The sequence below is a fragment of the Sminthopsis crassicaudata genome, chromosome 2 (genome assembly GCF_048593235.1).
Source record: "Sminthopsis crassicaudata isolate SCR6 chromosome 2, ASM4859323v1, whole genome shotgun sequence".
Taxonomy (NCBI): Eukaryota; Metazoa; Chordata; class Mammalia; order Dasyuromorphia; family Dasyuridae; genus Sminthopsis; species Sminthopsis crassicaudata.
The window spans coordinates 166,809,764-166,832,685 of NC_133618.1; the positions used below are offsets into that span (position 1 = coordinate 166,809,764).

At 33.5% G+C, this 22,922-nt stretch overlaps 1 protein-coding gene and 1 pseudogene across 1 annotated transcript in view; both read right to left on the reverse strand.

Annotated features, from left to right (window-relative positions):
• SPTLC3 (serine palmitoyltransferase long chain base subunit 3) overlaps positions 1-22,922 on the reverse strand; it is a 185,327-nt gene that overhangs the window by 41,965 nt on the left and 120,440 nt on the right. The window contains exon 9 of the mRNA XM_074287852.1: positions 5,730-5,856. Coding sequence (XP_074143953.1) covers positions 5,730-5,856 — 127 coding nt within the window. The remainder of the gene's footprint in view (positions 1-5,729; positions 5,857-22,922) is intronic.
• LOC141553310 (cyclin-G1-like) lies at positions 13,615-22,191 on the reverse strand (annotated as a pseudogene).

The window sequence follows — 22,922 nt, forward strand, 5'->3', positions numbered from 1 at the left end:
CTGCTTATGTTCAAGATTTTTGAGTGTTCTTTCTGAGGTCACTGGTAATATTTTACTTTTGTTCACTTTCTCACACCTACTTGGATAATGATTTTTCTTGCATGTTGCATCTCAAAGTGGTTTGATTGGTCACTGAGTATAATTATTAGAGAGTGCACTTGAGGTATATGATAGAAAAGTACATCTTGTAGATTTTACTCTTGCTATATCATCGTAATTGTGTCTGGTGGCTATTTTAAAAAATATTTATTTATTTAAAACTAAATACAAAATGGGGCAGCTAGGTGGTGCAGTTAATAGAGCACCAGTCCTGAAATCAGGAGGACCTGAGTTCAAATGTGATCTCAGACACTTAATACTTCCTATCTGTGTGACCCTGGGCAGGTCACTTAACCCCAATTGCCTCAGCAAAAAATAAAATAAAAAAATTCCACCAACATCTTTTCCAACTCTGGAATTCTATGATTCTATGGTAGAATTATGAAAATTTTGAACTGGATAGTGTTTTGTATGTTTTGTATTGTCATTATGTCTAAAAAAAGATTTGAAATTATTTCCTAACTGATGGGAAAATGTTTTTCTCATCTAATTCCAGATGAATATTGAAAAAATAATTACCGAAAACAAATTTTCTTTGGGTAGAAACAGGGAGAAAAAGTTAGTAGTCTCCTAAAATATGTTGGCTGAGGGGAAGTAAATCAAGAAATTATTATTCAAATATCGTATTTTCTGTAAAGCAGCTTTGTCATTAATGGTAGCTCTATAATTAATTGAATGTGGGCACAAAAAATTAGTATAACCATTCTTCTTTTTTGAGCTATATGATATTGTCAAGAGAATCAGTGATTACAAAGGGAAACAGGGAGGTGGAGTAAGGAGTTTCATTTTTAAATTTATGGGTACACTTTCAAATAGGGTCCTTCCTGGCAATCTACTAAGACATCATATGGTTCATAAAGAGTATTGAAAGGCAGAGTTTAACAAGTCCAACAGGAATGGAAGAATTTGCCTACTATTTAAGTCATTCAATAAATAAATATCAGAAAGGATAAGTCTAAGGAGGCCCTCTGTTGGTGAACATTTTTATACATCTCAAAATACAAACCAGCTTCATTTCAGTCTATCTGTAGAAAAAAGAGTTCCTTTTGTTTGAAGAATGATTTACAATATTTAACTTCACTTTTCAAGTTAAATTCCTCCGTCCTTTTCCTTAAAGTCTTCTAAGTTCTCCAAAGGTTTTTATAACTCCTTACATTTTCAGACTACTTGCCTCATCTGCATAAGTAATTTAATACAGTGTTTAGAAACACAGAATTCCAGAAATAGAAGTTATAACAGTAGCCCTTAGTCCAATCTGTAGTTGAGAAAGAATTTCCTTTATGGCAAATCTAAGTTTTCATCCAGTCTTTCTTTGCTTGAAGATTCCCAATGAATGGAGATGCAATACCTTACAAGGAATTCCATTCTTCTTATGGGCAGCTTATCTATTACATTTGACAGCTTTTCAAGTACTTAAGAGATTTTTAACATTCCTTTAACTCTTAATTTTTTCCATGTTGTTCACCCGAATACTTCCTCACCAAATCTTCCTATAATATGTGCCCCAAACACAATACCTTATAGAATGTGCTATATCTATGTTGTAATGTATGGAATGTTGAGGGGAAAAGAGAATATCTATTATCCATAGTTAGGTGGATCAAGGAAGACCCCAAGTGGGGCTTGAGTGGCCCCAAGTTTAAGCTTCTAAGAAAGATGATAGTACGAGAGATGGTGATGAGATGGGATTGCATTTAAAGCATGGGATCAGCTTTTGGGAGTGTATCAAATTTGGAATTAAAAGTAACCATTTCTAGGAACAGCAAGTAATCCAGATTGGTTATAATATAGAGTTCATAAAGGAGAATTGGAAAAGGACATTGGAGCCAGAACATGGAAGACTTAGAAATTAGTATGTGTTGTATAGACAACTGGAAGTCAATGAATAGTTTTAAAGATAGCTATGATGAAAGCAGACCTGTGCTTTAGGAAAATTATTTTGGCAGCTATATGGAAGGTGTTTTGGGGAAAGGAAAGATCATAAGCAAGAAAATCAGTAAAGAGACTATAAGAATAATTCAGATAGGAAAGAGAGGATGTAGTGTGGTAGCTACTACAAGGTAAGAGGGTGTCTGAGATTTTGAATCAGCATTGACAAAATTTGGCAACTGATTGAATATGAGAAGTGAAGGAAAAAAAAAGATTAAAGATTTACTTTGAAGTTGGTGAAAACCTGTTGACTGATAGGATAACAAGCCCTCAAGAGGAATATAGAGGGGTTTGAACTAACAATTTTCAAAATGGTGAGGGAAGGAAAATAAATTCTTTCCAACACTTAGCACAGTGCTAATATATAGCAAGTGCTTCATAAATAAAAATGTGAGTTGTTTGTGGAATGTTCAATTTAAAATGCATATGTTACATTCTAATGGAGATATCTATTAGGGTATATTGATCTTGTAAAACTAAGGTTCAGGAGAGAAATTGGGATTGGATATATGAATTTTGGAGTTATCTGTATAGATGATATTTAAATCTACAAGTAGTGATTAGAATTTCAGTGAAGTGTATAGAGACAAAAGGAAAGAGGGTTCAAGAAAAAGCTCTAGATATTACTAGGTAAAAGTAATTACTAGGTAGAATCAGGAGATGGAAGATCAGGCAGCAAGGGAGACTGAAAAGTAGTCAGCTAAATAGGAGATAGCATATTTTATGGAAAGTATTTCCAAGAAAGATGGGTGATCAACAGTACCAAAAGCTGCAGAGAGCTCAGTGGAGGTTATGAAAGATGCATTCCCCAAAGATCATAGATTTAGCAGTTAAGAGGTCATTGGTAACCTTTTAAGTTTGTTGAAAAAGAAGAGGGTAATAGATGTTGACTTTGACAAGAAAGTTCATTTCTTTTTCAGAGACCAGAATCAAGGCAGAAATTGCCTTGTCAAGGTTTGTCAAGATTGTCAAGGTTGATCATATAGACAAATTTAAGTTGTAGAGTAAGGTAGATAAGGAATGTTATGACACATAATATGTATTTTTTTTTCAGTAAACTAGGAAATGAAGACATCTGATGACAGAGGGAGTGGTGGACATTTGGAGAGACTAAAGAGAGAAGAAAAGGCTTAGAACACCTAAATATAGGAATGGGAAAGCTGGCCAAATGGAAAATTTAAGGCAGTTTAGAAAAGCTTTACTTAAATATAATAATTAAAGCAAAATTACATTTTTCTTTGTGTGTGTGTGTGTGCCTTAATTCTCATGTTATGTTATGGATAGTGAAACAGTACTTTCATATCCAACTTTATTTTACCTTTTTATTTTGCAGGTAGGTTGCATTTCATATAAACTTTAACTTCATACCTCAACCTAGGTCACAAATGAGACAACTGATGAATGTTTAGGACTTGATTAGTCCTTGATTAGCACATGATTAGTCCAGACTTTGCCTTTCAGGACCAAGAAAGAACTATATGGGTTTTGGCTTACCTGGGCTTACAAGTAGAAATTTCAGAAAATACAGTAGAATTAGCATAGAAACAGCACAGAAAGTGGTGGAGGCTGTGTAGAAAGTAGGTTTATCTGTTAGTGAAAGGATAAATTCAAACAAGTATTTAATTATCTACTATATGCAATGGTAATGCAAATACAAAAAATGAAACAAATCCTACTCAAAAAGAGTTTTAATGGAGCAAAGTTAAAGAGAATGGAGAGGAGCAATAATAATAGCACTGTTTGTGAATGACAGAAAGAAGGTCAGTTTGGTAGAAAAGGAGAATATGGGAATGAGGAGGTATTTAATAAATCTGCAAAAATTAATTAGGTGAATTGCTTTAAAAACTTAATAGTAGAGTTCATATATTTTTCCTAGAGACAACAGGAATTACCTGGAATTTATTGATGAAGGGAGTGACATGCTCAGATCTTCATTTCTATAAAATCATTTTGGGAGAAGGATGAAGTAGAGTTTGGGGATGCTTCAGGCAGGGAGACCAATTAGGAGGCTATAATAATGATCTGGAGATGGCAAGGGCCTGGTAAAAAATGCTGGTTATTTGAGAAGGGTAAAATGTGAGAGATACTGAGGAATTAGAAATTAAAAGATGTAGTAACTGATTGCATAAGGAGAATAAGGAACAATGAAGAGTTTCTGAATCAAGAAGACTTAAAGAACGGTGGTGCCTTAGAGAGAAATAGGGAAGTTTGGAAGAAGGCTGAGTTTGGGGAGGTATCTAGTTCCATTTTGGACATTTTTAGTTTGATTTGTCTCTGGGAAATCCAATTTGAATTGATATGAAGAGTTGATTTACTGAATCATGGTGACTGTATTCATGTTTCATACAATGGCTTGATATTTGTTCTATTTCTCTGTCATTTTATTTAGTCCTAGCTGATATGAATTACATTTTATGAGATTTCATTGGACAAAAAAAAGTGTTTTTGATTTGCATCTAATGAGCATATATTTAAATAGCATTATGCTAGACCTAGGGGGGTTGATAATACTAAATAGAAATGAGACAGGGACCCTATCCTCAAGGGATTATTGTCTTGCATGCTCTTAGAGGCCACCCAACATTTGTTAGGATGAAAAATCAAGTCCTCTCTCTGACTTCATTTAATTCTGTAAAGTATTATACACAGGAGATGAAAAAGGGCCTACAGTGCATATGTTCTACATTGTTTGTCTGCAGTCCCTCAGTCTATGCATTAACTCCTCGCCAGCCTAGCTTGGGAGTGAAGGGTGGCTGTTTTTGCATAAACACTGTCATTTTAGTGGCACTGCTATTTCATCTTTGAACCATGGCATCAAAGAAACATTGACCTTATTCTTGTTACTTGCCTGTCTTTGAAGCGGATGGCTTTGCATTGCAGATTAAAGTAAAGACATTCATCAAGAAACAGATCTGGCAAATCACTCCCCAAACTCAGGATGAAACAAAGCTTTTCAGGCTTCGATTACATTTGAACAGCAGAATGAGCCAAAGATGAAGGCTTTAATGCTAGTCTCTTCAGATCCCCTAAGATAGCAATGGAAGGGCAGTAGTGTGGTCCTTTTAGTTTTGGCTAAATTTATCCTTTAAGTTACTAAATTAATTTTCTAAGCAGAAAAGAGAAAGTAACGAAAGGATTTCCAACCTGTGTTCTTCATTCCTCCCTTCAATTTAAAACATTTGGAAAAATTAAGATCTTACAATACTGTACTATGCACTTTTGATTACATCAAATGAAAACCTTAGTGGAGCAGTAAAATTGTAAACTATATGTTTAGTGTGTCATTGTGCTTTTCTTCTTTGACTACCAATATTTTTAAGGGGGTAATAACTCTTCCTATCTACTGTCTTCCTCTCTAGGGCTTAACAGAGCAGGCAATATGGAGCTGCATCATAAGAGATAAAAAGTAACCAACAGGCATACCATATTAAAAAAATGAAAACACACGCATATGTAATGTGTAAAATAAAATAAAATCTAATTCAAATGGGATTATTTACTCTAGATCTGTTAAATTGATGTCTTGTATGGTTCATTTAAAACAATCTGATTTACAGAAGTTCAACTAATGTAAAATATTTCATAACAAAACACAAATAAAATACACGTTCATATTCTACATGGTTGAACTTTGTCCAGGTGCAAGAATGGCAGAAATAGCTCTGCCAATAAATATGATCTATGTACATTTGTTGTCTTACCATTTGTTGTTCCATCTAGTCCCATGAGAGATTTCATAGACCTGATTATTTGCTCTGCTATAGGTGGAGACATAGATGTAGCATAAACAGCACTATGTGAATGAACTTTTAAATAATCCACCAGGTCCTAAAATAAACAAACAAACAAAAAAACAATAATAACAACAACAAAAACAAAATGCAAATAAAATAAATTTAAGGGTGGGGTGTGTGTGTGTGTATGTGTGTGTGTGTGTGTGTGTGTGTGTGTGTGTGTGTGTGTGTGTGTGTTTTGCAAGGAGTGGTGATCTCCCACATGGCCCACTTTACATCTGTTCAAAGGGGAAAGAAGAGTACACTAGTTTGGCTGGAATGTAGACTGCATGGGGAGGAATAATGTAAAACATACTAGAAAAATAATAGATAGTATTGTTAGTTTTTGCCTTTGTGAGCCTTTCTTATCTTTCTAACCAGATTGTAAACTCCTTGAAGTCAAGGACTCATTTGTTTTCCCTGGAAGTATTAAATAATGTGTTATCATTATATTGTGGTTTTTGTATCTCCCCCTCCCTTCCCAGAACACTGATTGAATTGAGCAGACTGCATACATAGCTTTAATGAAACATCTCAGCTACTGTTGATGTTGTTTAGTCATTCAATTGTGTCCCAACTCTTTATGATCCTGTGAACCAAGCTGTTCATGGAGTTTTCTTGGCAAAGATATTGGAGTGATTAACTATTTCCTTCTTCAGTGGATTAAGGCAAACAGAGATTAAGAAGCTGTATGTTCAGGGTCATACAGAACTAAGTGTCAGAGGCTGGATTCTAGACCCTTGGCTCTAATTTCTGAGTTATCTAGCTACTTTCTAAGTTAGTAAAGGAGAGCAAGTTGGAAAGGTATAGAGAGACCAGATTGTAAAAGATTTGTAATCTCTTATTGATTTAGGCATTTAAATTTTATATAGAAGTAGAGGAAAATAATGAAAAATTTTGAGCAGTATTATTTAGGGACTTGATTGTTAAAAATTAGTAGTCTTCATTAGTAGAAAAAATCATTAGCCGTTATTCCTTTCATCTCATACCAAAATAAAAACTATCAGTAAAACTAATGCATTTTGACTCCCTTCAGAACTTGCAATAATTTGAACAAAACTTAGGTTGAACCTTCTTTTTAGAAAACTCATTTGTTCCTAGATGATGCCAGTTGAGTACTCTTTTCAAGTATCTTCTTGTGGTGTACATTGAATTAAGTACTTTGGAATACAAAGATGAAAACAAATGACACTGCTTATATTCAAGGAATTTATTTTTATTGGGTAAATGAAAAAAATACTCTTCAGATTTGTATAAGAAATAGAGATCCAGAAGAAGTGTGTTAGAAAAATTAGGGGAGAGAAATGGAGTACAATTAGCTGTAGGGATTAGTGATTACAACATAGAGGTGATGGCACTTGAGTTGAGCCCTGAAGGAAAAGAAAGATTGTGAAAGAAGAAAAATGGGGAAGAGAGCATTCTAGGAAGAACTAGGAAGGGGGCTGCCTGGAACTAAGAATTGGAATGAATTTGTGAAATAGTAGCCAATTTCAGTGGAATGCATGGTACATACATGGTACATAAAACTCCTTATTCTGCTATTGAAGGTTAGTTTGGCTCAACTTACCTTTCCAGTTGTTTCCTACTACCTTTTTATAGGAATGCCACAGCCAAATTAAACAAGCTAGTCCCCAAACATATCCAACACTTTGCTGCTTCACATTTATTTGTTCTTTTCATAGCATGCCCCCCTCCCATACATCTTTTCCTATATATATTTTAGTTTCCTAAGGCCCAGCTCAAAGGACATTCCTCTTTCAAGCCTTTCTTAATACCTCCCTCCTGATACTTCTCTGATACATTGGAAGAATCTCCTTTCCTTGCACATTACACATTGTATCCTCATATAACAATATTTTTTTTGGTATTTTGCCTTGCTCGATGTGCTTGTGCTGTTTTTAATTAATTTATTTATATGTATTGCCTTGAACTGGGAAGATAGCTTATACTTTGTATTCCCAATAATGTACGCAGCAGAGTGACACACAAAAGAGTCAGTTAGGAATATTTATTGAAGGAATGAAAAATGTTGATGTCTTTAGAAAGCCTCAGATGACTTAAAAAAGTAGACCTTAAGTTTAAGGACTACTACAACAGACATCAGGATGATAAAGATGGCACAGACATAGTGATATAGGACATCACATCCTAATCCAATATGATCAGGTTTGTTGCCTTACTAGTGTGGGAGAAGGTCTAAAAACATTCAGAATGTCTTAACAAAGACAGTTAGTAGGTTGATGATAAATTTCTGTACTAATAACGATATCTGCAATGAATTAGCCATCTCAGTTTCTGTAAGATAAAAAGAGGGTTTAAAAGTTCACTTTCATATGTGGACTCTAATCATTTTTTAACATTGGTTCCTAAGATTAATTTACAATACTTGATACTAGACAGGAGGTCACTGGTAGCTGAGACAAGGATGGGGAGTCCAAAAGCTCAGGAAAGAGTGAAAAATATTATTTTTTATAGTTTCTTCATAAATAGTTTCTTCATAAATACTTGTTGATTGATTATCCTTTCAGTTTGGTTATCCTTTCAATTTTTTGCTTTTCCTTTGATCCTAGTTAATTCATTCAAATATTTATTAATATATTCATTGCAATGTGCTCTGTTTCAAAAAATATTGAAGCACAAGAGATACATTTTACAATATAATTGAGAAGAAAAGCCATCTCCAAATGAAAGTTATGATCCAGATACATGATCCAGATACATTATAGTTACAGAGTATTAGAAAAACAATGCAAAATAGAATGCAATTTAGAGCCAGAATGAGCAATACAGACAATAAGTAGAATACTTGTTCAATGAATGGAGAGACCAATATGAATTAGTGATCAGGAATATGCTCAAGGAGGTTGAGACTTGAAGGATAGATAACATTTGGGTAATTTGCTAATAGAAGATTTTGTATTGGGGAGTAGTGAGACATGAAATTGAATAGATAGAAATGTGGCAATATTGTACCAGTTTTTAATATTTGACTGAAAAGTTTAGACTTTACTTTGTAGGTAATATGGTGAGCAAGAGAATGACATGATGAAATTGGAATCTTTTGGGAAAATCAGCTGTCAGGAATATACAGGAAAGTAGTATTTAGAAACCAGAGACAGAGATTTGTTAAGCATCTGTTGTAGTAGACCTGGAGAGGACTAGAGGATTGATAAGATAAAGACAATGGAAATGGGAGGAAGGAATGAATTGAAGACACAATAGATAAGGGGATGAAGAAGAAGGAGCAAAAGTGACCCAGACTTCAGGCCTGAATTACTGGGAAAACAGTAGTGCCATTAAGACAGGAAAGTTAGAAAAGGAAACTGGTTTAAGAGCCAAATGGTAAAACTGAGTCTCAGAGTCTGTCCTGTTTAATAGTGCCTTCCTGGACTATTATTACACATTCATTTCTCTCTTTTTTTGAATTCCTATAACACTTAAATTTGTAATATTCAGTTTAACATTTGAGAGGTAGTGAATGTTTAATGAGAAAATGGATATTTAATTTCAGACTCAGTTTGTGGTGAGACTACTTTCAGGAAAAAGAGACAATTAGTGATTTAGCATTTGACAAGATAAGCGTAAAGCTGAGAAACCCTGGTTAGATAAATCTGAAGGGGGTAGGATGGCAAAATGAATCATCACATCTCTTTTCCCCAGTCTCCCCTCTTGAATAAGAAATATTAGAACAATTCCTAAGGTCACAGAGCAAATGTGAGTAAAGATTATCTGAACCCCTCCTAATTTTGTTTTGGAAGAAATTGCTGGGAGGATGGGGGGAAGGATAGCATAAATGATTATGCATTGGGTTTGTATGATAGTGCCATATGTAGCATAAACATATTATGAGCACATAAGCATTTCATCAGTGCTTTTTTGATTGATTAGAATTGAGATTGATGGACAGTAGTATAGGTGACAGAGAGCTCCTCACTCTGCTGGGGAAGTAAACTAAATTCATCAGATCATGTATACAGTAAACCCTGGAGTGGGGGTGGAAGCAAGAAATGAACATTAACGACTTTGAGAAATTGGGAGAATCTTTGTAAGTTCATAAAAATTTGCTACTCCTCTTCTTATCTGCTAATTTTCCTAGCCCTTTATGTAGCTAGAAATTTTATAGTGTCATTGCTTCTCTGATCAGAGTGAGTATACTTCAAAAAGAGTAATAAAATTTAAGTTTAAGGTCTTGGCTGCCAATTTAGGTTTTTGTTTTTTTGGGTTTTTTTGGTCTAACTTAGTTTTTCAGAGATTGTATTTGTGGATTTACACTACCTAGAATGGCTAATGAAAAAGTGGTACTGTGGATTGAGCTCTGGGGAGTATCAAGGAAGGTTGGAAATCTTGAATATTGATTTCTTCTTTCTCCTGTCTATTCAGGAATCATGAAAAATTTATTAATAGCCAACTTGGGCCATTTGCAATATGCATCTGTGTTGTGTCATGCTTCAGAGAGGGCTATAGATCTCAGTTACAGTGCACAAATGTAGGTTCAAAATTCTGATTATTTTCCCTATCCTTAGGTCCATGGTTCAAGGACAGGGGTAGCTTTGCTAAAGGAATTCAGACAAGAGGATTGTTTGAATAAACATTTTAGTGCTCATTTCATGACCCCTATTTACTTCAAAGGCCTTTTAAACACAGCCATATCAAAGAACTTGGACAAGAGCTCAGCTGAGCAGGGAGTCAGATTTAACCAGGCTTGCTGTGGATGAATGCAACATCTCACCAAGCTGAAAGACCCATGCCAAATCTGCTTGACTGAACCTTTAGCTGAGCTGTATGCTCAGCCTCTATTTCTCATTACTCTTCCCTTCTCACATTATAGCCTTGAAGATCTGAATCATGATGGCTAACATAAAAAAAAAAAAATCTTTGCACTAATATTTTTCATTTGCAGACTGAAATGGCCAGGAGTTTTTTCAATGTATGCAAAACACTTGAGATATTAAACAAAACCCTCTAATGCACCTAAAAAAAATCTGAATCCTTGTGGGTTCAGCAGAGTTTACAAAATCTCCTCAGCAACTAGACAAATGGAAAGAAACAAACACTTCTCATCAGTTTATCCCTTTCTCTAAACAAACCATTTATAAGAAAAAGTTACGTTAGGTAGAGAAAAGGAATTCTCTGAATATTTTCTCAGAAGTTCCGAAAAGAGAAGATTTCCAATTAGAGTTGTTTATTGCCAGAGGATGATCACATATAATCTCACAATGGGCAAGAAGCAAGGCTTGGCTTTAGAGGAAAGAATCTTAGTTGCTTGTAAGAAATGAAGAGAAAAGAAGGCAGCTCAATTACTATTTTTCAATCTATATGTGATTGCAGAATATATGAGGGGAAAGAAATATATTTTGTCAGGGAAAAATCATTGTGCGAGTGCACTTGTGTGTGCACATCATAGTGCTCAAACCCTCTCTCACCTTTTATATCTCTTTTCAAATATTTTTTTCTCCTTCATGTAGAGTTTTCTAGATAAGAGATTTCTGGAGATTGCTAAGGAATGAGGTTACTATTTTGTCTTAATGGTGTTGTGTTTAATAGAAAAATAATAAAGAATGCTATTCACCTCCTGCAATGAAAAAAGGTTGCTGAGAGAGGGGAAACATTTGAAAATACTTTGGTATTGCCCAGAAGCTATGGAGCAAAACCCTAATTTGGTCAATCTATTTTTCTGACATTCATTGTTGGTCACTAAACTCTTTGTAATTTGATTTTCCTGGTTTTCTCAAATGATTTAATTATCATCTTTATTATGTATCAATTTGAGATATTATAGCATGATGCCTAACCTATGAAGGATTTATCTAGTTTCTAATGTAAAGCTGTAACTTTGAGACACTTAGAGATACTTCTATGTAAATTCAAGATACCCTTATTACATGTGGCAATATTATATTTGCTTTCAGTACTTGAAGGATTTGTGATTTTGTTGGTGTGGTCACTCTCTTTGTTGATAGTGATCAAAATTCTTTATATTTATAGTAGACAGTTTTTGTTAGTTCCTGTGACTGAAATTTATCACTTACACAGTCACAATGGTTCTCATAACTTCATTCATTTGGCTTTTGAGCAATAGTAATATTGAAAGCTTTCCAGCTTGGTAGGATCTATCATTTTTGACATTAACCTTTGTGAATCTGGAGTTACTTCTATTCCATAATGATATATCCAAGCTGTATACATACATTCTAATGTTATTACTACCATTTATAGTTATAATTAAGAGATATAAAATCAGATTTTTGGATCTTACTGTTATGTAAGAATCGTCAGGTTAGCTGACAATCAACTGAACATCTACTTGAATTTTCTCAGACTTAAGAAATAAATGTTTTGAATAGTTGCATTTTTTAAAAAGTGACTTTAAAATTATGTTAGTACTGAATTTGAATTTTATTGGAGGGAGGCTTTCTCAGTAATGTGAATTTTAAAAGTTTCCTCTTGTTATGTTTTTTCACCTCCAAAAAATATGAAGTATTCTATTTCTTTTGAAGAACATTGAGTAGAAAGGTAAGAAACTACTTCCAAATCAAGACTTCTTATGACTGCACAGTGTACCATTTTAGTATGCAATAATAATAAAATCATACTCAAAATAGAAACTCTTAATCAACATTCAGAAGAAAAATTTATACAGTGGAAACAGTAAAGAAAATTAAATACTAATGCTCTTAAACTTCAAAATGTGACTTTCTCAAATGGAAACATACATTACTTCATTCTCCTTTAAAGACTACATTAGAATAGGAGGCTGTAGACTGTTAAAAATAGACATGACATCCAGGAAATCATGAGCTCTTTATATTCTGGAAACTGTGGAAGTTCTTATAGAGAATAACCTAATAAGAGCTGATAGGCGCTTGGTCACATGGTCAAGTCTTAGAACAACAGCAACAATATTCATATATATATATATATATATATATATATATATATATATATATATATATATATATATATATATATAATGCTTTAAAGCTTTCAGAGAGCTTTATCTATATTTTCTTATTTGATGCTCATAATAACAATATGGGGTAGCTATTTTATTTGTGATTTGTCTACAGTCATATGACTGTTAAGTGTCTAAGAAGGGATTTAGATCCAGTCTCTTCTGATAAAAAGTCCAGTACTATTCCATGCTGTGTACCATTTCTTCCCCATTAAAAAGTTTGGTTTTTGAATTTTGCTTAATTATGTTACAGGGCAGTGTTTTTCACTAGACCAGATGATTTTTAAGGTCCATTTTCCCTCTGAAATTTTGATAACTGCTTTGGCTGCTTGTATCTTATTTTCTATTTCTTTCTACCATCTAGTGGCAGAATAAAAAAACTACAGTGCATCATAGAGGGCCTATGGTATAACTCATGATCTTTGCTATAATCTAAACCTGCCCTTTTTTCTACATAAAGGAAATTGAGGTCCCAAATAGAAGTCACACAGTAATATAAAGGATATGAAAATCACTAGAGATATTTTTTTCTAAAAGTTGACTATTAAATGTACATATATAGTGTTTCATTATATTGTAAGCTATCAGAATTAATGAAGAAAGAGCAGTATCATTGAATTCTCTGCTTTAAAAATGGAATGATGATTATGTTATAGCTTATATATAACATGTTACTTATTAAAGACAAAATATATATGTAGATATTCTTTGTAAATTGTAAAGTATATAAAAAGTTATTATTAAAAAGGTTACTAGAAGATGGGTATATTCATATGACATTGTTAATTTGTGGTATTAATTAAAAAAATATGCACCTATTATATACCAAGCACAATGCTAGATATTGGGGGTACTAAGACAAAATAAAAATAATTCTTGGCCTTGGAAAGTTTATAATCCTATGAAGGATTTATAGGAATATTGGACAGTAATAACTCCCTGCTTTCAGTTTATGTAGAGAAGAGGAACTCATATTACAATTCAAATAACATCAACTAAGTCAGTCACATCTTGCCATAAGTACTTCCTATAATCATTATAGTGATTCAGATATTACTAGATTGGATCAATTTATAGTATAGTCTCCCATCCTTAGTCAATGTAAGTTTAGTTTCAAAAAAGATCAGATAGTCCTGACCACATTTCAACTGAAGCACACATAATCATTTCCCAACTATAGCCTATTTTTTCCTCCATTCTGAAAATACCAATTCTAGCCTAAGTTGCTATATTTTAGGCTCCATGGCTCAAATCCATTCTGATATTGGAGTCCACAGTTCTGATATGAAGTCAGCCTTCAAAATAGTTGAATCTCTTCACCATAAGAATCTTATTAAGACCCAGTTTCAGGGATTGTTGGAAGATGAGCGATTTTGTAATAACTATGCTTCAACTGACGTGCGGTTCACCCAAACACAATCTACTTCAACTTCTGAACATTTGGTTTAGAACACTTGTTTGATGAGTATTCAGTTAGGCACTTTGCTACAAGTTCCTGCCAGAAGGTCAGATCTCTGCAATTTATCTTGGAATGTTTTTGAAGACATTCTATTCCTTCTGTCAATTCTATAAATTTCTGTGTTTGAATATCCAGTGCAATTATACACAATGCCAATACAGAAGGTTTTACTTTAGAAAACAGTCCTACATTGGCATGCCTTAAACTGAGCTTCCAGTATTTCAAAACTCACGTTCTTTCTTCTTTCAAATGGTAAGTTTTCATGAATGAGTGAATAATAGAACTGTAAAAACTGAAAAGCAGCACAAGATTTGACTTTCCAACACATCTTCTCTACTTGAGTATTTTTTATTCTCATTTTATTTTTAATAATATTTTCCTTCCAATTACATGTCAGGATAATTTTTGGCATTTGTTTTTATAAGATTTTGAGTTCAATTTTTTTCTCCCTCCTTTTCTCCCTTCCTTTCTTCTGAAAGTGGTGGACAGTTTGACATATAGGTTATACATGTGCTCTCATGTAAAACATCTTTTCCCTATTTATGAGCATTCACTCAGTTTCCAATTCCTTGCCATCACAAAAAAGCTGCTACAAACTTTTTTTGCACATGTGAATCCTTTTCTACTTTTTATGCTCTTTTTGGATATAGATCTAGAAGTGATATTGCTGGACGAAGAGGTATGTACAGTTTGGTTGTCTTTTGTGTAAAGTTACAAATTGTTTTCTAGAATGGTTAAATCTTGCTCTTCTAATTTGCTTGTAGTATCATCCTGTATGTGTAAATCATATACCCATTTTGATCTTATCTTGATATATAGTGTAAGATGCAGGTCCATATTTAGTTTGTGTTCTATTGTTTTCCAGTTTTCCCAGCAGTTTTTGTCAAATAGTGAGTTCTGAGGTCAATGAGTTTATAAAACACTAGGTTATGATCACTGACTACTAATTTATTCTACTGATCCTTCTCTCTCTTAATTAGTTTTGATGAATACTGCTTTATAACATAGAGATATGGTATTGTTAGATTATCTTCTTTTGTATTTTTCATTAATTCCTTTGATATACTTGACCTTTTATTTTTCCAGATAAATTTTGTTATTTTTTCTATTTCAAATAATTTTTGACAGTTTGGTGTGACACTGAATAAATAATTTAGAGGCAGAATTGTCATTTTCATTATATTGGCTTGGCCTACTCCTGAGCAATTGATATTTCCCCAATTATTTAGAGCTGACTTTATTTGTGTGAAAAGTGGTTTACAATTGTCTTCTTCTATTTTCTGGGTTTGTTTTGGATTATAGAGTTTCAAGTATTTTATATGATTTCTAGTTATTTTAAATTGAATTTCTCTTTCTATCTCTTGATGCTGGACTTTTTGATCATATAAAGAAATGCTGATGATTTATGTGAGCTTATTTTATATCCTGAAACTTTGGTAATGTTAATTATTTCAATAGTTTTTTAGTTGATTCTCTAGGGTTTTCTAAGTGTACTATCTTATCCTCGGCAAAGAGTAACAGTTTTCTTTCCTCATTGACTCTTTTAATTCCTTTGATTTCTTTCTCTTCTCTTATTACTACCGCTAACAATTCTTCAATATTGAATAATAGTAGTGATAATGGACATTCTTACTTCAACCCTGATCTTACTGGGAAGGCTTTTAGCTCATTCCTTTTATAGATAATGTTTGCTGATACTTTTAGATAGATACTGTTTATCATTTTAAGGAATTCTTCCTTTATTTCTATGCTCTCTAGTATTTTTAGTAGATATGGGTGCTATATTTTGTCAAAAGTTTTTTCAGCATCCATTGAGATAATCATTATTTCTATTTGTTTTGTTATTGATATGGCCAATTGTGTTGATAGTTTTTCTAATAGTGAAACAACTCTGCATTCTTGGTATAAATTCCCTTTGGTCATAGTGTATAATCCTTGTGATATCTTTGCCATAATCACGTCCTAGTATTTTTTTTTTCAAAAAATTTTCACTGATATTCATTAGGAAAATTGGTGTATAATTTTCTTTTTCTCTTTTAACTCTTCCTGGTTTGGATATAAGTACTATATTTGTGTCATAAAATGAATTTGGTAGGTCTCCTTCTTTAACAATTTTTTCAAATTTTTATAGAGTATGGGAATTAACAGTTCTTTAAATGTTTGGTTTAATTCACTTGTAATCCCATCTAACCATGGGGATATTTTCCCTGGGGATGTTATTAATGGCATGTTATATATATATATATATATATATATATATATATATATATATATATATATATATATATATATATATATATCCACTGTGCCACCTAGCTGCCCCTCAATTTCTATTTCTAATTCTATTTCTAAGATGGATTTATTTAGGCTTTATTTAGGATTTATTCTATTTCTTGATCTCTTAATTTATGTAGTTTATTTTTGTGTGTGTGTGAATATTCACCAATTTAACCCAGATTGCTGCATTTCTTAGCTTATTATTTGGCAAAATACTTGCCAATAATTGCTTTAATTTCTTTATCGGTGGCAATTTTACCTTTTTCATTTTTAGTCCTGGATATTTTCCATATTTTTTCTGTGATTTGTCCTTTGATACACTTATTCTTTAAGATTATAGTATTTAATTAATTTTTAATCTTTCCATTTCCCTTTGTTGAATGCAATTTTTATTGCATTATGATTTGAAAAAAATTTCTGCCTTTCTCCATTGGATTTTGAGGTTTTCAATACTCTGTTGCATAGTCAGTTTTTGTATAGGTGCCTTGTAATGCTGAGAATACTACTACTACTGCTACTACTACTACTACTACTAATTTTATATATATATATATATATATATATATATATATATACATTCCTTTTAGTTTCCATTCACTTTTCTCTGTTATATCTAATTTCTTTAATATTCCACTTATTTCCTTAGTTTCTTTCTTTTTTATTTTTAGTTCAATTTATTGAGTTTTGGGAGGGGACACTTGTATAGGTTAGCTTTCTATTTCTTCTTGTAACTTAATTGAGGTCTTCTATAAGAATCTAGATGTTATGCCCCTTGGTGTATATATGTTTAATATTGATATTGCTTCATTGTCTATAGTGTCTTTTAGAAAGATATAATTTCTTTCCTTATCTCTTTTAATTATTTTTGCTTTTGCTTTTACTTTACATAATCAATTCTACTCCAACCTCTTGGCTTTACTCTGTGTATCTCTTCATTTCAGGTGTGTTTCTTGTCAATAGCATATTATAGAATTCTGGTTTTTCGTCCACTCTGCTATCTACTTCTGTTTTTTTTTTTTTTTTTGGGGGGGGGAAGTTTATCCTTTTCATAGTCATACTTATGATTTTTAACTGTGTAGTTCCTTCCATCTTATTTTTCTTCATGTTTGTTCTGTCTCTCACTTTTTACCTCTTCAATGTTTTACTTCTTTCTAAGTCAGTCCCCTCCTTCACTTTTACTTAATCTCTTCTCCAGTTACTTCCCTGTTGGTTAAGATGGATTTCCATATTCAACTTGTGTATATGATTCCCTTTTTGAGCCAACACTGATGAGAGTAAGGTTCAAGTGATACCTAGTGCTCACTCTTCCATTTCCTTTGACTTTTTAGTTATGAAACTTGGCTATACTGTTTCTTAGAATTTTTATATTGGGGTCTCTTTCCTGAGGTTATTGTTGAATTCTTTTAATGCCTAATTTGTCCTTTAGTTCTAAGACATCAAGGCAGTTTTTCTTGATAATTTCTTGAAAGATGTCCAGATTTTTCTTTTGATTATGGCCTTCATTGATCATGTCATTCATTGATTATGGCTGACATTGTGTCTTCTGGATTTTTTTTCCCATGTCAGTTCTTTTCCCAATGAGTTATTTTATATTTTCTTCCATTTTTTATTCTTTTGAACTTATTTGGTTAATTCTTATTGTTTCATTGAATCATCAACTTCTACTTGCCCAATTCTAACTTTTATAGTGTTGTTTTCCTTAGTTAGCTCATGTGCTTTCTTTTCCATTTGACCAATTGTATTCTATTTTTTAACTTTACATGTGTGAACTTTGTTTTTTTCCTTTTCCTTTTCTTTCCAAATTTATTTTACTTGAAGAAACATAATAAGCAACAAATAAACCAACCCCCCAAAAGCAATGCAAAACAAAATGAAATAAAAGAACACTATCATATGCCCAGCAGAACATCAGGGATTCAAACTATATAATAACAAAAACCAATTTAAGGAAATGTGTGTGTGTATATATATATATATACACACAAACATTTATTTTATTTTATTCTTCCCCTCTTTTTATCCCATCACCACTCCTAAGTGAGCTACCATTAAGAAAAGATACATTTATGTATACATATGTAGATATATACATACATATACTCACACACACACATCTTTCCTATCTCTGCTGATTCTTTCATTACATTCTGCTCCAATTAAATTTTGGCTTATTATTATTTAACCTCTCCTCATTCTCTCTTGTCTTCTTCCCTCACCCTTTGCTTCCCCATCCACCTCTCCCTCACCCTTTATTTCTTTACAGATTTTGGAGGGTGCTGTACCCTTCATGATATATATGTAGTGTTGCCTATGGAACCCAATTCCAATGTGAGTGGGTTTTCAGAACTACAAGCCCTTTCTTCCTCACACTAACCTCTGTGTCTACTCTTCCTTTGTACCTCATTTGTACAACATGATTACTATTTTTACCTTCACTCTGCTAATCTTTCTTTTGAGCTTACCCTATTGTTGATGTAAATAGGATGTAAATATAAAGTACATAAATACTTTGACCATGTTTAAACAGTTTGTTTATGTTGACTTCCTTAAATTGTTCTTTGATTTTGGTTCTTATATGTTAAATTTTCTGCTAAATTTGGGTTTGTTTGATAGAAAGTCCTGAAAATCTACAAGTTCATTGAATGTCCATTTTTCCTCATTCAAATTTATAAATAATTTTGCTGGATATAATATTTTTGACCCAGACCTAGTTCTTTTGCTTTTCTGTAGATATGATTCCAAGACTTGTGGTTTTTTGTTGTAGCTGTTGACAAGTCTTGCATAATTCTAATGTAGCTCCAGCATATTTGAATTCCTTTTTCTTGTTTCTTGCAAAATTTTCTCTTTGATCTGGAGGATTTGAAATTTGGCAATAATATTCCTGTGTGTTTTCCACACAGGATTTCTTGGAAATGGTAATGGGTAGATTTTTTCTATTTCTACCTTCCCCTCATGTTCTATCACTCCAGGACAATTTTCTAGAATTATTTCTTGCATTATTATGTCAAGGTTCTCTTTTTGGTCACAACTTTCTGGCAGTCCAATTATTCTAATATTTTCTCTTCTTGATCTGTTCTCCAGATCTGTTGTTTTTCTTATGAGATGTTTCATATTCTGCTCTATTTTCTCATTCTTTACAATCTGTTTTGTTATTTCTTGGTTTCTCATAGCTTCATTGGCTTCCTCTTTCCTGATTCTAATTTTCAAAGACTTATTTTCATCTTTGAGATTCTGGACTTCCTTTTCTAATTGGTTAATTTTTTCATAATCTTATTGTTTTTCTTGGATGGTTTTATTATTTTTTTTTTCTTTCCGTCTCTCATTTGATTTTTGAATTCTTTTCTGAATTCTTCTATAAATTCTCTCTGGGCAGGGAGCCATTTCACATTATTCTTTGGGATGGAATTTTTTTTAATAAAGTGTCTTCATCTGAAGATGAATCCCAGTCTTCTCTGTTCCCATAGTATGTTTCAATGGTAGGGTTCTTTATTCTTTGCTGGTGCATTTTTTTTTAAATAAAAAGTATTGGTGTAAGCACCTCTAATTGTGGAGGTAGGGCAATGGTGCTGCAAGTTTCCCTTCAGCTCTCCACTCTGACAAGGAACCCTAAACCAAGAGCTCTACCCTCCTGCAAGTGCCCACAGACAGCAGTGCCCCTTCTCCACTGTTTCTGCCCTTAAGAGGTGTTGGTTCCTTCTCACTCAGGACAGCATCTCAGTAGTACATTCTGTTCATTCTGTCTTCCAGAACTCAATCCCCACCTTAACAAACAGTCTGGAAGGCACGTTTCTGTGATTCCTGCTGAAGGTCCAGCCTCAACAAGCTAGCCAGAGGGGGCCCCACTTGATGTTTCTGCAGAGGTAGCCAGGAGGTGTTTGCACTCCAGATGGGTTAATCCCAGATGGGGATCTTTCTTCAGGTCTTATTGGGTTGTTATCAGAAGGCCCTCTGTTGGAGGAGGCCCCAAGTCTTTTTGATTTTTCATTAGTTTGCCCTGAGGTACAAATTTGTTCTATTCATGGGGGAAATCAAGAGGGCTTGAAATTTACCAACCTATTTTGCCATCTTCCCAGAATCCTCTCTCCAATAGTATTCTTTATGGAGTTGTTTCTTCTGTGGATTTTTTGTATTTCATTTGCTATATGACCAATTCTACTTTTTGAACAGTTGTTTTCTTTTCCCAAATTATTGACTCTTTTTTTCATGATTCAATTGCATCATTCTCATTTATTTTCCCATTTTTTCCTACCTCTCTTATATGATTTAAAAGTTCTTTTTGGAGTTCTTCTAAGATTTTTTTCTTTGAAATTTTGTCCATAATTGTTTTGACATTGTATTCTTTTTTCTGAGATTGTATTTTGATTTTCCCTGTCAACATAATAACTTCCTATGGTCAAATTATTTTTTATAGAAGTTGTTTGTTTATCTTTATTTGTCTTTTTCCTTTAAAATTTGAGCTCTGTTCTTGGAGTAGCAGGGGCTTCTTGTTCCAGAGATTGCCAATGCTGGCTGTTTACCTGGTATTGTATTGATGTTAGCTTAAGGCTCATTGGATACCCTCATATCTAGTGCTGAGGTAGGGGACTGTTGTGGTGGATAGTTGTTGCTGGTAAAGGCTGTAGGGGTTTGGTAGCTTACTGGGTGCTGAGCTGTAGTGCTAGTGGTGGTGTATGGAATGTTCTGAGGCTAATGAGGTGTTTATTTCTCTGGGGCTGTATTAAATCACATGGTGATTTGGCATTTTGGAGATTGCCAGTTTTCCCAGGGCTCTACTGAATCATGTGGCAAAGTCCCAGTGCTGGCAGTTGCCTGTTTACTTAGGTACTAGTAGATCAGTGTTTACTTTTTTGCTTGTAGCTACACAAAAGCATATATGTTGATGGTTGTCTGTCTGGGGCCATTGTGAAGTAGGTTGAGTCTAGCCACTTTGTCTAGGGCAATGTTAAAATATTTGATGGCTCTCAGAACTGGAGTTTGCCCATTTCCCTGGCTATTCCAAGGCACATAGGAATCCTGGTGCTAGCATTTGCTGTTCCACTGCACTGGAGCTCAGTATCTATTGCTAGTCTATTGGGGTGTGACTTGTTGCTGGCTTGCTGGGATTCTTCCTGTTTTGGACATGTTCTTCTTTTATTTAAGTGAGATGGGCCTTTTCTACTGATCTTTCCAGTTTGTTGTGTTCAAAGATTCTTTCACTTTATCCTTTTGCTAGTTCTGCTATTCTAGGATTTGTTTTGGGGTGCGGTCTTATGGTTCCTTGGAGGTGAATATGGGAGAATTATTGCCATTTACTGCTTACTCTACTATTTTGGCTCCTAAAGTCAGAAACTAAATTGGTTTTGGTTTACTCAGATCAAAACAGTGGCTAATGGGCATTTCTTTCTTCTTATATTACTTTTACAGTCAGATAGAAGCAACTCAATTTCACATACCCAAGTTCTAAGAAAGTTGCACCTTCATTTTGGATAGAAATTTTACCAGTATATTCACAGCTAGAGAAGTCTCTGTGTCAGAACCAAAGAACTGCTTTAGATTAAGATTTTTCACTTAGAAGTCCCTAGTCTTGCAGTCATCCAAAGACAATTATTACAAGCAGATTCAACTAGTTTCAAATACAGATCTTTAGCTGACATCTGGGCTCCTTCCAGCAGAACATTCATTAGGAGTTTCTGAAGTTCAGTTGGTACTAGTACCCCTATCATCTTGACTTCCTCACAGTGGCTATTCCTTGGTAGCAAGTCTTCCTCTCCTCTTTCTATACCCTGAAAAATTAGTCCATACATTCTGTACAATGTGGGAACTATATGAAGGAGAAAAGATGGCACTAGGGGGAGGAGATACTGGAGCAGCAGCTCCAGAGAGCTCAGAATGTCAGTTCCAGGCTGCAGAGTGATGAAAACAAACATTTTATAACTACATATATAATTGGTGATAATAAGGGCAAGTAACAAGATAACTATAAAAGCATGACATGCTTCTGTTTTAAAAAAGTATCAGGAATGTTAAAGCATGGAACAGATCCAGTCTGACAGTACAACAAAGTGAGTATCAAGGAAAATATGAGTACTAAAGAAGGGATAGGATTCTTTTCTTGGGTATAGATGATGCAATAACTCATGAGAACAAAAGGCAAAAAGGTCTTCCTTTTTTGGGGGGAATTTTTGTTTTCCCTGTCAAATATAATGACCTTTGCCATAGAAGTGACAGGGGGAAATGTCCAAAGGGAGATGATAGCCAAGATAAGTTAATAAATAATAAAAGAACATCTAGTTGTCATAGAATTTAAGGATAGGGTAGCCTTGAATTATATACTTGGGTACTTAGAGAACTAATGAATATGATTGTTGAGTCACTTTTAGTGATATTACAAAATTAGAGAATGAGCAATTAAAAAAGGAAGTGAAGAGAGTCTGCAAACTATTGGACAAATCAA